At 39.0% G+C, this 16,286-nt stretch overlaps 1 protein-coding gene across 8 annotated transcripts in view; it reads right to left on the bottom strand.

Moving 5' to 3' along the window:
* The window catches only part of STARD13 (StAR related lipid transfer domain containing 13), a 513,739-nt gene that overhangs the window by 238,307 nt on the left and 259,146 nt on the right, over window positions 1–16,286 (bottom strand). The window contains exon 5 of one of the 8 annotated variants that reach the window (XM_057309255.1): window positions 3,831–3,975. The exons of 6 other annotated variants lie outside the window; for them this stretch is intronic. In XM_057309255.1, coding sequence (XP_057165238.1) covers window positions 3,831–3,855 — 25 coding nt within the window. In that variant the 5' untranslated portion in view covers window positions 3,856–3,975. Of the gene's footprint in view, window positions 1–3,830; window positions 4,392–16,286 lie in introns of those variants that run through there. One more of the 8 variants, XM_048215631.2, reaches the window with a different exon arrangement.

The raw sequence follows: 16,286 nt of genomic DNA, 5'->3' as shown, positions 1-16,286 counted from the left end.
TTTCGAGGCCCTTCCTGACCACGTCGGTGTGCCCCTCTTGCGTGATCAAGCCTCACTAACTCTGACCACAGCGCATGCCCACGTGACATTTTGTGTTTATTTTGGCTATTGCCTAGCTTGCCCCTTCACTAGGTTGTAAATTTCAGGAGAGCAGGGACTTGTCTTTCTTCCTGGACTCTTGTTCCCAGCACCTAGGGCAGTGTCTGGTACAAAGTGGACACTTAATGGATGCATGTGACAAATGAATAAACAATACGTCATTTGCTACGAAAGCTCATGTGACCAACATGTTCTTGTCCCGTATCTTCTGGAGAGTTTAGTTCCTTCGACTCACAACTGCTGGGGTCTTTGTCATCCCTTAACACCCACCCCTGTGGACACACCCTGGGCTAAGTCACCGCCCACAGTGCTATGCTTCCAAAATCTCAACCTTCATCTCAGCTTCTATGATGATCTTGGATCTTTCCAGCATTCCTCATCTTGTCTCAAGATCTTTTGCTTTTGCTTTTCCTTTACTTATTCAGTCCCTCTCCAGCCTTACGCCTTTCCAAGCCTTGGCTTAAAGTCCATGAGCCAGCCTCTTCAGCATTTTCTCATTGCACACACAGCTGTTTCAGTTTCTAGCTCTCCCACACCTGTCTCCCCAAGGCCCTGTATCCACTCTTATCTCCAGGCCACGACAGGCTGTGGATGAAATCGCAAAACTGCAGGGACAGGTGACACAACGCTGCTGGACTGAGAGTTGCCAGCACTGTCGGCGCCATGTCTCTGGCTGGCTTTCATTCCTGTTCCCCACTGTGGCTGTCTCAAAACCTCCCCATTCTCCTTACAGCCATGCACACTCAAAATCATTTTTTATTGTGGTAAAATATGAATAATATTTATTATTTCAACGGCCCATCGTATACGATTTGGTGACATTAATCACATTCACCGTGTTGTATAAACATCACAACCATCTGTAACTAACACTCTTTCTTCGTCCTCAATAAACACTCTGTATTCATATAGAGAAACTCTCCCCTCAGTCCTGCCCACAGCCTCTGGTGACCTCTATTCTACTTTCTGTCTCTTTGAACTTACCTATTCTAGGTACCTCCCATAAGCCACGCACACTTTCTTCCCTCTTGCTCTTGGCATCAACACTTGCCTGATGCTTCACAGAGAAAACAGAGAAACTGGCAGTTCCTTGAATGCACCGCACCCTCTTCTGCCTCAATACCTTTGTACTTATGCCTCCTGCCTGGAACACATTGGCTCTTCCTTTTCACAGATCTACCTAATCTCCAGAGAGTAACTATTTCACTACCCCATTGGATCATGACCCCTTTGAGGATAGGAAGTAAGTTTTTAATTTCTCTATCCCCAGTCCGGAATATGGTGCCCAATACATGGTAAGTACTCACTATATATTTATTGAATGAATACAAATGGAAATAGGGCCTGACCTGAGGAGTGAGCTAGGGAAGATGGCTATGTCCATGTGTTTGCTACCCACTCAAACATTGAAATATTGAGCATCAAGCCATTAGACAGAAAGTAGTAGATATGATACAAACACATACGTCCTAAGGCACAACTGATAAAATAAAAAAGAATGACAGGAAATAATAGTAATACATTATGGGTAATATTATTAACTACTTTCAAATATTTACTCAAACTGATTAATTTAAAATATTACTTAGCGGTTTTTTCCTCTAAATTCTGACTTGAGAAAGTTAATCTTGTCATAAATTAACTCCCTCCCTTCACCCAAACCAGGGTTGGAATCTAAGGCTTTCTGTATTAAAATATGTATAAATGTAGATAGTTTAGATAGTTATCACTATCTTAAATATACAATAGAAATGAAGTGGGTTAGCTTTAATATGTAAGAGTATACTGCTAATTTAACACATAAACCTTTTGGGATTCTCTGACTAGGAATACGGTACTGTAAAACAAAAAATCAATAATGTCTTATCTAGGGGAAAATATGACTTTCTTGTGGTTAAAGTGTGTGTGATTTAAACGGGGACTAGAGGGGCGCCTGGGTGGCACAGCGGTTAAGCGTCTGCCTTCGGCTCAGGGCGTGATCCCGGCGTTATGGGATCGAGCCCCACATCAGGCTCTTCTGCTATGAGCCTGCTTCTTCCTCTCCCACTCCCCCTGCTTGTGTTCCCTCTCTCGCTGGCTGTCTCTCTGTCAAATAAATAAAATCTTAAAAAAAAAAATAAATAAACGGGGACTAGAATAACGATTAAGAAAAAGAAAAGAGGGGGAAAAAACTGTAGGATATGGATAAGAACAGAAAGGTAGCAGCTAAGTAAAGCCAGAAGGAACAGAGAAGGGTTCCAATACCACATACCAAAGTCGTGTGGCGAGAACAGAACTAGGAGAATTTAACCTGGAGGCAAAAACCCCAGAGTCAGGCGCAGTTGGTCACCTCTCATGATAGCAGGAGGTAATCACAAAAACAAATTGATTTAGGCTCCTCTAAGCCTCAAGTAGGAAAGGACCCTGGTCCCCTTGGAGAGAAGGAAAAGAGACTAAAGGGAATGGAGGGTCTGGGGTGCTGGGCCAAACAAAAAGTCTGTACCCTCAAAGAATTCAAATTGGCAAATTGAGAGAGAGTAATAGGAATTGGGAAAGGGATTGTTCAGCACCTTTAATTTGGGCAAAGGTCACGAAGCAATATCAAACTGCACTTCTCATGCACGTCAGCATCGCACAGCTGGTGTCCCTGCATTTCTTTCCCTGTCACAGGTAAAACGACACTAGAAGGGCTCTGTAGCCTGCATGAGAGCAGTCGGGGCTGGAGGAGAGAGCCCTGACGGGGAAGTGAAAGCAAGGTGGCAAGGCTAGAGATTCTTCACACTGGACCCTTAGGTGGTGGAAAATCACAAGATTTTCTAGCAGATGAAATGACACGTATTTCATCAGATGGGTTTTGTAGATGAACCATGGGTGAACCAAATACAAAATGCAATCCCTCAGCTTTTAGTACCTTAAAGAATCAATCAAGCCATCTGGAACCCTCATGTATGAACTATAAATTCACTGCAGGTCACGTGTCTGACCAGGAAAGCATATTGGTCTGTCTACTGTCCATTCAGTACGCTTTTCTTGATATAACTACAAACCATAAGCGTTTTCACTTGAGACATTAATTATCCCTGCTCACAAATTCTTTGTTATTTTCCTAATTTCTCTTTAATGGTTTTATTTTATTTTTCCACTTTCATGTTTTTAAATAACACCTTAGAGATATTATTGGTGTGACAAAATATTCACCCGTTGGTTCTTTTATGTTAAGTAACTGTTTTCTTAATACTATTGGTTGGAAACTCCTGTCACAGGGGTAAACGGCTTTTTCTCCCTATGTACAGTATCATAGGTACAGAATAGCTTAAACTTGGCTCTGTAAGTGAATTATATGGACAGACATATCACTTGGTTACAACTGTTAAAAATTCTTGCAAATAATGTTTCCTAAGATTATATGGTTTGCTTAAAAAAGGCAGGATAGAGGCTAGAACTCTGTCACAGACACTGGAGGGATTTAATAAATACTTCTGAGGCTGATAAATACGCTTGTTCTTAGATTTAACAGGATTTCCCTGTAATTAATCTGGACACAATTAATCCTGAGAGCAGGGCTATTTCCAAAGCATTAATTCGTTCTTCCAAACCAAGATTTCTTAGAAAGAATGATTTTAATCTGTGTTCCTAATGTTAGCTCTCTCATTATTTCTAGTAAGGCCATAAAACCTAGCAGGCACCTGCTTTTGATTTTTGATTTCTATTTTCTCCTTGAAGTGTCCCAAGCACCTGCCTAACCAACTCACCAGGCTTTGCTTCCTTCACCACCATTCACTCCTGCCATCTGAGGCTGTGAGGTTTCTCCCGCGTTCACCCAGCTTCTGAAACACCTGCAGCTCACAACAAGGGTAGTATTGTCTGGCTGCTTTACTTAGCAGTGGGTTGATCTACCTGTCAAGATAAAGTTCACTGTACAGATTACTGGATCTCTGGATTAATGCCTTATAAAACAGCACATTTGCACAGCTCTATGCCTTTCATAAGCATTCAACACTGATTTCTCTTGATAGGCCGGATATTATATCAACATTTAGTGAAAGGAGCTTATTGCTGGGGGTTCAAAGATGAACTATTATGAAAGCTAACCTTTCGGATTCGAGGTAAAAGTATTTTTTATGAAGGATTTTTAAAGGTTATGACAGGAGTTATCCATGTCCTATAAAAGAGTACTATATAAGTATCCAGTAGTCCAAGTTTGCCCTAAAAATACATTAAAATAAGTATATAGCAAAATGATTAATGACAGCATTAACAGCATGAACACTCATCACCCTTCTGTCACTATGTAGATAATATATCAAGAAAAAGGGAAACAGAATTTTCATCAAGTCAGAGATGTGATATATCATAGTCCAAATGACTTAAGTCTTTTTATTTTACAAAATGTACGTGGGACATGAAAAAGAATGTTTCCAGCTGTTTCTGGATCTTCTTTCAATTTATTTCTAATAAGGCATATATGTGGGCAACAACTTTAAGCAGAGTTTTGAAACCTGAAGACAGTTCTCTGCCTTAAACAGTTAATCAATGCCACACATAGGCTGGCTTCAATTAAATTCAGTCCAAGACAGCAGCGTTTTAGTTAACTACAACAGAGAAGAAAAGATTGAAACCATCTCTTCCCAAAGGTGAGTAGCTCTTAAAAAAAGGAAGGAAAACAATTTTTTTTAACTAGTAAAAACAACAATAAAACTTCTTAAGGTATGAAAAGCCATTCTTTATGGTTTAATATCCATTTGCTTAAATCTTGAGTGCGGTCTCATTAAATGTATTTTAACCTGTTCTATGTCTGCTTTTATCTTGGTGGGAAAATATCCCAAGATAAAATGGCAATGATCTGATATGCCTTTACCTTATTGTATAATGTAAGCCAATTAGAGAAGATTTGGGGGAAAACTCAGTTGTGACTCACAGTATTTTTATCTTGCCCGTATCAAAGATTTCAGTGGAATGTGATAAGTATTTCAAATTGAATTACATTTAAGAAGGTTTGAAGTTTTATGCGAAAATAGGAATTTAGTAATCTGACTGTTGGTAGTCCCTAACTAATGCATATTGATTTAGACCTGTCACTTTGAGATATACGGCCACTTGGGAAAAGGGCCCAGAGGACCCAGGAGTTGTAGGAGCCCTCCTCCCCTTTCTGATAACAGGGTTTGCGATTTCCTTCCCCTTCCTCCTTCCATCACTGTTGTTCAGTATTGCCTATGTCCCCAGTCTCTCCTCCTACTTCAAACACTTCTTATCTTAGGGGAGTAAACCCTATGAGTAATCCCTCTCCCCACTTCCTCAAGGCACCCCTTCACCATCTCTTCTCAATATGTCCCAAGTCAAGTAACATCTAACCAGTCCCCTCTCCCATCCTGGCCCAGCTCTATAATACAGAAAAGCTCTTTCGATGGAAGTTATTCCTACAAAATGCAGATAAAACTTATGCCAGCCCTCTTCATACTCAAATATCATAATCAGCATTCATTCATTCACTCAACAAATAGTTTACATCTTATATAGCAGACGCCATGCTGGGCACACGATATAATGGTATTGTGTGCAATTCTGTCTTTCCTTATGGATTTTTAAAAATAAAGAGAAATAATGAGGGCTTAGGAGGGAATGATTTTATCTGAGTTTCCTCCTTACCATTATTAGCAGGAGAACATCAACAACAACAAAAACGTTTGAGAACCTCCAGGTGAGTAAACATTCATTGGCCCTCTACTATGTCCTGGGCTCTGTGCTTGATGCTGGGACAGCAGGGTAAGTACAACAGACTGTGGACCCTGTGCCATGAGAGTCTTCCAAGAGAGTGCAGACTAGAAAAAACTTGAGACTAAGAGCCATCCTGAACAGAAATAAGGGCGGGGGGGCAGGCTGTGGACATGAAGGCAGGCTGACTCATCCCCGGGCAGAGACAGGTATTGTGAGGAGCCAGCCCAACATCTGATGCGTCCTCCAAGGACTTCTATAGGCAGGAGTTTCCAGCTTCTGACTCAGGAGCCTTCTGGTAGGCCTTGCCAATAGTCTCTGTTAGAGATACCATCCCATTCCATCCTTTGCCATCACCACAAACATCCCTTCCTGGAGTCGCTGATCAGGACAATGAGAGACACCAGAGGAAGGAGTCAAGGGAAGGCTTGGGAATCAGTAAGGCTGCCAGAGTTAGCAAGAAGAATCCAGGATTCCCAGTTAAATTTGAATTTCAGATAAACCACAAATCATTTTTTAGGAGAAGTGTGTCCCATGCAATATTTATAATTGTATTGTCCTGTATTTTATCTGATAACCTTTCAAATGAGATGATATCTTTATTTCCATTTAGTCTCATTGGGCATCTCAGACACCAGTTCAGAAATACTTTCTCCCACTTGTGGTTCTCAGCTTCTCAAAGCACCAAGGCATTTAGCAGTGGCCCCTGTAGGTGTTTGTTTGCTTTGTGTGCTGACCCAGCTGAAAGCCTACCTACTTCTCAATCCTCACAGCCAAATTAAATTTGGTCTTTTCTACTGAAATGGTTATTTCTCTTACTGAGATTTTCTCCCTTCAAATGCCTTGAAAAAATGTCAACTTTATTCCATTTCAGTGCCCTTTATGGTGGCTATGAAAAAAATTTATAAATGCCCCCTCCAATTAAAAAAAAAAAACTTGCATGTAAGTCAAGAAACTTTTTTCTTTCTTTTTTTTTTTTAAAGATTTTATTTATTTATTTATTTATTTATTTATTTATTTATTTATTTGAAAGGGAGAACGTGGTTAGGGGGAGAGCAGAGGGAGAGGAAGAAGCAGACTCAGTTCTGAATGCGGAGGCCAACATGGGGCTTGATCCCACAACCTTGAGATCATGACCTGAGCCAAGGTCAAAAATCTGATGCTTAACCAACTGAGCCACCCAGGCACCCCAAGAAACTTTTCTAATGGATATTTTTTAACTGTCCTGAACAAAGTCTGGAAGCAGGTCTAGTACTTCAAGGCAAACTGAACATAGCCTGGGAATGTATATGTCTTCCAATGAACTGACACTTGTTCTAGGCTTTGTATCTGAAAGCTCCCTTTCTCTTTGTTTAAAGAATGTGTGTCTGTGTTCAGGCACATAGACGTACATTATATATATTTTAGGTAAAGTTTGTTTTGAAGGCAGTTGGAAGAAAAATCTCCCTTGTTTTGGGAGCTACTTATCATTAATTAATAGAGAATCCTTGGTTTTAGTACACAGTTGGTCCTCAGTAAATATTTGTCAAGTAATTCAAGAAATATCAATAGATTAATAATCTTTTAATTTCTCTAGATATTTCTGATTTTGTACTCAAAAGATAAACTATCATGATAGCTCAGATTACTACAAATGGATAAGGTACATAAGCATATTTTTCATGGCCTTTATCTTTTCTAGACTAGCTTTGTCACTTTCTAGAACAAGTTACAGCTTCTCTGCGTCTCATCTGTAAAATGGGGATAATAATGTACTTTACTTCATTGGACTGTTGTGAATATTAAATAAAGCCATATTTATAAAGCATTTGGAACAGGCACCTATAACTATCTATCACTATGAGCTCTTGGACATTAATCGATTATAAATAATTATACTTACCACTTTTGATCCTTCTAGAAGAGGAAATTAGTTTTTGAATTTATGAGCCAATTTTGCTGAATCTTGGCTCCATTTTTCATTCTTAGCTGAGTTTGGGGAATAGGAGACACTGATTTGCATAGCATAATTAGCTTCAGAAAGACAGCAAGAAATTAAAATACAGTAAAAGTTTGCTAATATCACTTAGGCTGAATTTTAATCTTGCCATACCCTTCGCATATTCAGCTGGATTTGGGCAGTAGGGAACAGTTTTCCACACTACAGTACTCTCAGCAACAGGAAATTAACATACAGAGAAAACCTCCTAGTACCATTTTTTTTAATGTCCTGGGATTTATTTTAATGTTTAGTTATAAGGTAGGAGATTACCTGAGTTTTTGCATAACATTCATATGCAGAACAAAATGATCGCTTCTGAATGTTCCCCTGCTTTGATTTGATATATTTTCTTTAACTAAAGTGCTAATAATTAGTTTAATCTAAAATCTGTCTCAAAGTTTAGGATGAATTCATACCATCTTTAAATAAACTAGTATAAAACATGTTCACATAACTCTTAATAGGAGGAAGGACTTTATTAACTCTCAGTTCTTTCCTTCTTCATTGTCAATGCTCCTATCATCTTAGCAGAGAGGAATTCTGTAAGGCTAAGTCTTGTCTATTTTCATCCTCACTAGCACCTGAAAGCATACTGTATAGAAAAGGTCAGCTCTTTTCTTCTTTCCACATCTGCTTTGCTTAAACATCTGTTAATACTATGTCCTTTCTGAAAAACTGTTAAGAAAGCATATGCTTTCTGTGTATGTAGATATCAACTATTCTGCATTTCAGACTGACGTCATTAAGGATTTCACACTGGATAGCATTTTGTTACCTTGTCAAAAATACTTGCTACTTTAGCATTCTTCTTTCAGTAGGAAGGTTAGGACAAGAAAAATTTCAGTGTTTAATAAAGGAACAACTTGTTGAGTCCATCGATACACACGTTTTACTCGAATTAAAAAGGTGAGAATTGATTAATATAGGGCTTATGAAAAGGATTAACTGAAGGAAGATGATACATAATAGTGAGAACACTGAGCTGTGATGTCTCCCAGTTCCTGAGTCTCATCCTAGGGCTGCCCTTAGTGAGCTATATAACATTAAGTCAGTCCCTTAAACTCACTGGGTCTCATTTATTTCAATTGTAAAGTGAGAGAAACAGAACAGTTAACCTCTGAGGTCTCTTTTCTAAAACTGTATGATTTCAGGTACATGTTTGATACTCAACACATGGACTTCTCCTTTTCAATTTAAGTTGTTTATACAATAACTATTGTGGTTTTTTTTTTTTCCAGTACTGAAATTGGGAAAAGGTGGTCACAAAATGTATTTGTTTAAACTCCAACTAAGGCTCAAAGAGCCTTAAAACAATAGATCTTGTCTCAGAAACACCTGCCAGACTTTTGACTTAAGTTACAACTAATCAAAGTTAGAAAAGCTCACATATTCCTGGCTTTAACTCTCTATTCCTGTTAACCTCTTTTAATGTAAACAATCAGATAAATCACTTCAGAGCACAGGTAAGTGAATGAGTCAAGAATAGTCAGGGGAAAATGTTTAAAGCATTAAATTAAGCAGTTGGGGGAAATGTGTAACCTTTATATATCTGAAAGGACACAAAAAGTTTGTTCCAGATGGATCGTTCATCACAAAGTCAGGGGTTGAGTAAATAGAGTAAATAAAGGCTAAGTATGACCCTGGTTAACTACCGACACATACCCTTTAAATACACCTACGTATGTGCATGAACGGACCATTATTAGCTCTCATTTATGTTAATCCAGTAGAGATCTTGTCATTGAACTACACTTGCTCAGTAGCAATGTTTCGCACCAGAAATACTAAGTGCTTGACTCATGCCTTTGAAGTTGTTTCATAATTCAGACTAAAAATGACCCCAGGAAGGCAATCTCTTCTGCCTTCTAAATGACTTTCTCTTGCTTGACCTTTTATTGTAAAAAATCAACTAACTCTTTGTTGGGATGCTGTGCTAATTACTCAAAGAAGTTTTATGCTACCCTTTCAAATGTGAACCAACCAGAACAATCAGAATTTCCATTAAGCTGTCTACAGAGGGCACATGATCACAGCAGTACACAACTAATGTGACTCTATAGCCTAAAGATAATTTGTGGTAGAAAGTTTTTCAACTAAAAATAAATCACAGAGCAGAAAGACCAGAATGTGAGAAAGGAAAAGAATCAGAATTGTTAATAGAGCTATTTATTATTAGTAGTTTTCTTGGCTTATAAATTAGCCAGGTAATGCAGTTCAGAAATCATGAAGAACCTACCATGTCTTTCATTTTACCATCCTTACAAATATTCACTAGCTTTTTTAATTCACTACTGTCATATTAATGATGCCTCTGATTAGAGCAAGACCAACAGGAGTCATGCTTCAGGGAACATTCGGAATTTTTATAAACATCCTTACTTCCCTGAAAATTCATTCTTTCAGAGTTACTTTCTATTTCCCATCTGTCTTTGATCATGGGACAGTCCCTAGCCAAACATAAGAATTGAAACTTTCATCTGATTGTCCCACAAATAATTTCTCATCTCTTTCTTGTCATATAAGAGCAATTAACTTTCAAAGCCTCCCTGTGGAAGTTGCCAAAATTCTAAATCTAGGAACAGTGATGGGAAATTTTCAGTACAGTGTTTTGAAGCCTCCTTTATGTATCTTAGTAGCGTTCAAGCCTGAAAATGTTCACAATCATATTTGAAGTTCCTCAATCCCATTGGATTTGTCCCAAATAACTTTAAAGCAAAGTTAATTTATATTTAGTTAGATTTTATCATAAATTTAAGTAAGGTGATAAATCATTAATTAAGCATCATTTAAAAACTCAGTGAAACTGAAAATACAAATATTGACCAGATACCATTTGAAGGCACTATAGTAGGGATATGGAAACAGTTCCTGTATCAAAGGACACTAACAACAGAGTGAAAAGGCAATATACAGGATGGGGAAAATATGTGCAGATCATATATCTGATAAGGAGTTAATACCCAGAATATACAAAGCACACCTACAATTCAACAACAACAGAAAACGAACAACCTGATTGAAAATGGGCAGAATTCTTGAACAGACATTTCTTCACAGGAAACACCCAAATGGCCAATAAGCACATGGAAAGATGCTCAATATCACTAATCATTAGGGAAATGCAAATCAAAACCACAATGACATACCATCTCATAACCATTCCATTTGAATGGCTATTGCAAAACAAAACAAAACAAAATGCCCCACCCAAAACAGAAAAAAACAAGTGTTGGTGAAGATATAGAAAACTGGAATCCTTGTGCACTGCTGATGAGAATACAAAATGGCACAGCTGTTATGGAAAATAGTATGGAGGTTCCTCAAAAAATTAAGAGTAAAATTACCATATAACCCAGCAATTTCATTTCTGTGTGTACACCCAACTGAAAGCAGGGACTCAGATATTTGTACACCAGCAGTATTATTCACAATAGTCAAAAAGAGGAAGCAACTCAACTGCCTATTGACGGATGACTGGATAAAGAAACTGCAGTATATATGTACCATGGAATATTATACAGCCTTAAAAAGGACGAAAATTCTGATACATGCTGAGACATAGATAAATTCTGAAGACATCACGCTAAGTGAAATAAGCCAGACACAACAGGACAAATACTGTATGATTATACACACACACACACACACACACACACACACACACAGAGTAGTCAAGTTCAGAGACATAAAATAGAATGGAGGTTGCCGTGGTTTGCAGTGTGAGTTTCGGTTTGGAACAGTAGGAAAGTTCTGGAGGTGGATGGTGGTGGTGGTACACAATGTGAACGCACTTACATGCCACAAAACTGTAGGCTTAAAAATGGTTTAAATGGTCAATTTTATGTTATATACCTTTTACCACAAGAAAAAAAGATAGTCCCTGCTTACATTGGGCTTATGATATAGTGGGAATGCAGATGTATGTAAACTGTGTACCTGAATAACTCTGATACAAGGTAAGTGAGATAGTAGTAAGAGTAGGAATTAAATACTATGGTATGTTCACAGAACACAAAGATACTAGCTGTTTCAGAAAAGGTTTTGTAGAGTATATAATGGCTGAGGTTTACTTTTGGAAAATTAATACAATTGTAATGAGGAGAGAAGGTGTGAACAGGTATCCTGTAAAAAGAGACCAGTATGAACAAAGCATGGAAGTGAAATTTGGGGGCTGTGATTTTGGAACTGTGATTCCTCCCTGTTAGATTAAAGTTAGAGCAGTGCTTCTCAAACTTTAATGTGTATTGCTCAGGAATCCTGCTAAAATGTAGATTCTGATTCCACAGGTCTAATGGTAGGGTCCCAAAGTCTTTCATTCTAATAAGCTCCCAGGTGACGCCAATGCTGCTTTGAGTGCTGTGGGTCTCCAACACGTATGCCTACAGAATGTAGGTGAGTTCAAGGTTGAGAACTTTGAAAACCAGAAGTCTGCATTTACTTCAGAGTTAACAGAGAAGTGATGGAACTCTTTTGGGTGGGGATATTGTATTATTGTAGCCATTCCTTAGGAAGATTAATCTGGCAGCCACATGTACTGGGAATAGAATGGGCAAAGACAGACACTGCGGAGACTGGTTAGGGATCAACAAGGCCAGTCAAGGAGCTATTAGTAGTAACCAGGCTAGACGTGGTGAAGCGTAAAACAGGCAAGTGAGAGAGAGTAAGGGTGCAAAGGGGAGACCAAGCGAGGGGAAAGCTCAGAAGCAGACAAGATATATGTCTTGGCAGCTGACCTGTAGGGGAACACAGAAGGAGGAAAAGTTTTAAAAAAAATGCTGATGATTTGAATAAGCACTCAACCAGGTTTTCCCAAGACTTTCCAAATTTATGACTATTGTTCCAGCATAATAATACTGCCCCTTCCACACTAAAAATTAATAGTGCCTCTTTCCACCCAGTGTAGGTGATACATAATAGAGTCACCCAAGCACAGGTGATTACCAGGATGTAGAGGAGAGTTAGGCTGGTTTGTAGTGGGTACGGATGGGTGATATTCACTCATTCATTCATTCAACATCTACCACATGTCAGCTATATGCCAGGCATTATTCTAAGTTCTGAGGATATCTAAGTTTAAGGAAAAATGACAACAACCAAAAGTGTTGTCCTACTAGAGTTTATGATCTAGAGGAGACTTAACACATTCCAGAAGTGGGGGTTGAGGAGGAGACGGAAAGGGAGCAAGTTGCCAGCCAGGTGCCAGCGAGACTTATTGCTAGGGGCAATAGCAAACACAGCATCAAGAATGGGGGGTTCTAATTCAAAAGGGAGGTGGATGCAGGTTTAGATATAGCTTTGGTTTTTATGGAGGATAAAGCTTTGAGAGTGGGTGAGATGCCTCCCTGATGGTAGAGACCAGGGGCAGTGCCTGCACGTGGGGAGCACAGGGAGGAGTCAGTGAGCCCATGAAGGAGCAGTCAGAGCAGTAAGGGAAGTACCAAGGTGCTGCTCTATGATGGAAGCCAGGAAACCAGGGAGGTTATGGGTCCTCCAGGAAACAATACCAAATGTTGCTGAAAGGTCAAGGAGACAGGCCCAGGACAGGTGGCCACTGTGGGGAAGGGGCTGTTAGCTTTGGGAAACAATGCACTGTGCCCTGGGGGATTGGCCAGTAAGATGCTATGAGCTATTCTGCATACGAGAAAAAGCACTGACACTGTTAAGGGGTTCGGCTTATTCTTAGATGACAATTTGCTGCCATGACTTATTTCTTGCTGCCACTTTTTTATTGTTAATAAAAACAACCTTTTCATAGTTGTTATTCCTGCAGATTTGGAACAAAATAAAGCAAAGGCTCTAAGCATCTCACTTTTCATCAATACCTAGTGCATCATCTTTCCCAAAAGGTTACTCTGAGAATGGGTTACAAATGGCACTTGTGTGCTTTAAAGACCTAAAGTAGCAAACAAGAACCATCTTCTGGTAAAAACATTTAATTTTATTTTATGCCTTCTTTCTGATATGAGGGACGTTTGGGAAGAAAGATTGAAGCCAGTGTGTGTGTGTGAACTTAAGGATACCAAGTGAAAAATATTGGGCTTTCTCTGAAAGGTAAAAACAAAGTTAGCTATCCAGAATTGTCAGTACTAAGGCTCTTAGTACCCATATTAACTCCAGGAGTTCTGTATGACAACCGAAAAAACGTTACATTAGCCTCATGGGGTTACATGAAATCTTAACAGAGGATTTAAATCACTCTCCCTCTGACCCTGATGCTAGCCTCCCCCCACCCCGCATGCACAGACACACCCCACTTAGAGAAGATGAGAATGCTTCCTATTTGGAATACTTTTAGGGAAGACTCTACAATATCCCTGTATAAGCCATATCAGAATTAAAAATCCTAACTTAGAACAGGAAAGTGTGTGATTACTTTCCACGATTATCATGTAGTTTTGTTTTGTTTTTGTTTTTGTTTCCTTTTTTTTTTTTTTCTTTTTTCTTGTCCTGAACCCAGGGAGTAGGGCTCGGGCAGTTTTTCTACCCAGCACAAACAGAAATTGATTGAATGGGTAAATCAGTAATAACACATCTAAAAACCAAATGAACAAAATCCTGTTATTAAAACCATTCTCAATAGCCAATACAATTCTGGCAGGAATGTTTGGTAAATTTTAGTGGCTGAATGACTGTTTTTATAGTGCCGGAATAATGACGGTGCTGGTTATTGTTTGTTGAATGAAGCAGTTGAGCAAAGCTTTATTTTAATGGGGGGAAAGCCAGTGTCTGGCTGTAGGTCCCTGGGGGTGGGTGACTCCAGACCTTCCTTGGCTATCAGAGTTGTAATTCATGGAGCATGTTAGCCAGTGGTGTCTACAGGGAAGTGGACAGTTTAACTTGGGGAATGCACAGGCCAGCATGGCATTCCAAAGCCTCCACTCTCTAGTGTAGACCACCAGACTCAGCTTCCAGCACCAGCCTGAGACTCCTCTGCTGCCGTATGGCGAGCTCATGACCCTAAACACACCAAAGGCATGTCAACCTCCATCCTTTCTGCTTTACACCTGCCTAAATCTTACTCTCCAAGGCCCACCTGAAACTCTACCTCTTCTATAATATCTTTACCCCGATGGTGGTTGTCAGGAATAACTTCATGCTCCGAAATCCTGTGTTTATTATTTAAAATGTGCATTTGATACTTAGTATATAACATTATGCCCATTGTCATTTATTTGCACCATTTCCCAGCTGGACTGCAAAACTAGATCTGGTTTTCTTTACAGAGTTTGTAGGAGAATCAAATAAGATAATATATATTTTAAAGCACTTTGTAAAATAGTACAAATACAAAATATGTCCTATTGTATAGTACTTTTTTTCCTGACATTTACAGAATTTTTCATAAAAGCTATACAACAGTGTTTAAAAGTTGGGAAATAAGATCATTTTACAATCATTTTGGTTGGGCAGATTATAACCATTACACAATGCAAATTATATCCTCATATCCATTAACTCCTTTATTGACATGATGCTCATCTCTGATTTGACCTTTAACAGAATTTAGAAGGCTAGAGGTTTTCCCTCATAGAGTACAGTGCTTAATTGTTCCCTCACTGGGAAGGCTTGGGACAGACACTCTACACAATTAAAATAAATAGAACAGATGCAGAAATAGATATAAATATAGATTAGGATTAAAGCAACGGCCCAGGAGTGGACAATATAAACATCCTCTTCTTACAGATGACAAAATCAAGGACAAAATGGTTCAGGTCACACAGCTGGTGAAGAGCTAGGATTGAAACCAAGTATTTTCATTCCAGAGTTCACACATTTTGTCACTTTGCTGTGACAGTCTTTACATCAGCAGGGGTAGCAGCAAGGAGTTGAGCAAGATTCAATTCCATTTAATTCAAGCACCATTTATTTATTGGCCATTTACTAAATGCCAGGATCTATGCTAAGTGCTGAGAATGAAAACTGAATATGCTAAGATCCCTGTGCTCAAGGACAAAGTTACCATATGACTCATAGAAATACCTAATTTTAATACTTTGTAAGTGCAATAATAAATGTATGCAAAGACAGACGAGTTGTGCTCATCATCAGAGAGATTTTTTATGGTTTGACTTGTTTTATTTAAAATGTGGAGAATATCCTTATCACACATATGCATTCATACACAAATTCAAGTTCATGCACTCAGCATTCGTATTTCCTTTGTGTGCTGGATGCTGTGTCAGGTAAGACTGTATTCAAACTGGAGCACTGTCTCTGTCATTTCTCGAGTAAGAAATTCAGCTAGGAGAAGGCAGAAGGCAGGGAAGTGTCAGAGAAACAGATAAATAAGAATATAATGGTGAAAATGTTTTAACAGAAGAAAAAACAAAGGTCCCAGAGAAGATACTTGAACTTGATTTTGCAGAACGAACAGACTCTTGACAAGCAAAAGTGGAGCCAGGGGCAGAGGGAGATAACAGGTGGGGATCAAGGGCTTTCCAGCAGAGGGAAATGTGCAAGGTACAGTAGGGGAAAGGAAGGTGTGTTCAGGGCAAGGGAGAAATTCAGTGTG

Source organism: Ursus arctos, unplaced genomic scaffold (genome assembly GCF_023065955.2).
Source record: "Ursus arctos isolate Adak ecotype North America unplaced genomic scaffold, UrsArc2.0 scaffold_10, whole genome shotgun sequence".
Taxonomy (NCBI): Eukaryota; Metazoa; Chordata; class Mammalia; order Carnivora; family Ursidae; genus Ursus; species Ursus arctos.
Note: the sequence above shows the minus strand (reverse complement) of the source record. Positions and strands in the feature narration are given on the sequence as shown.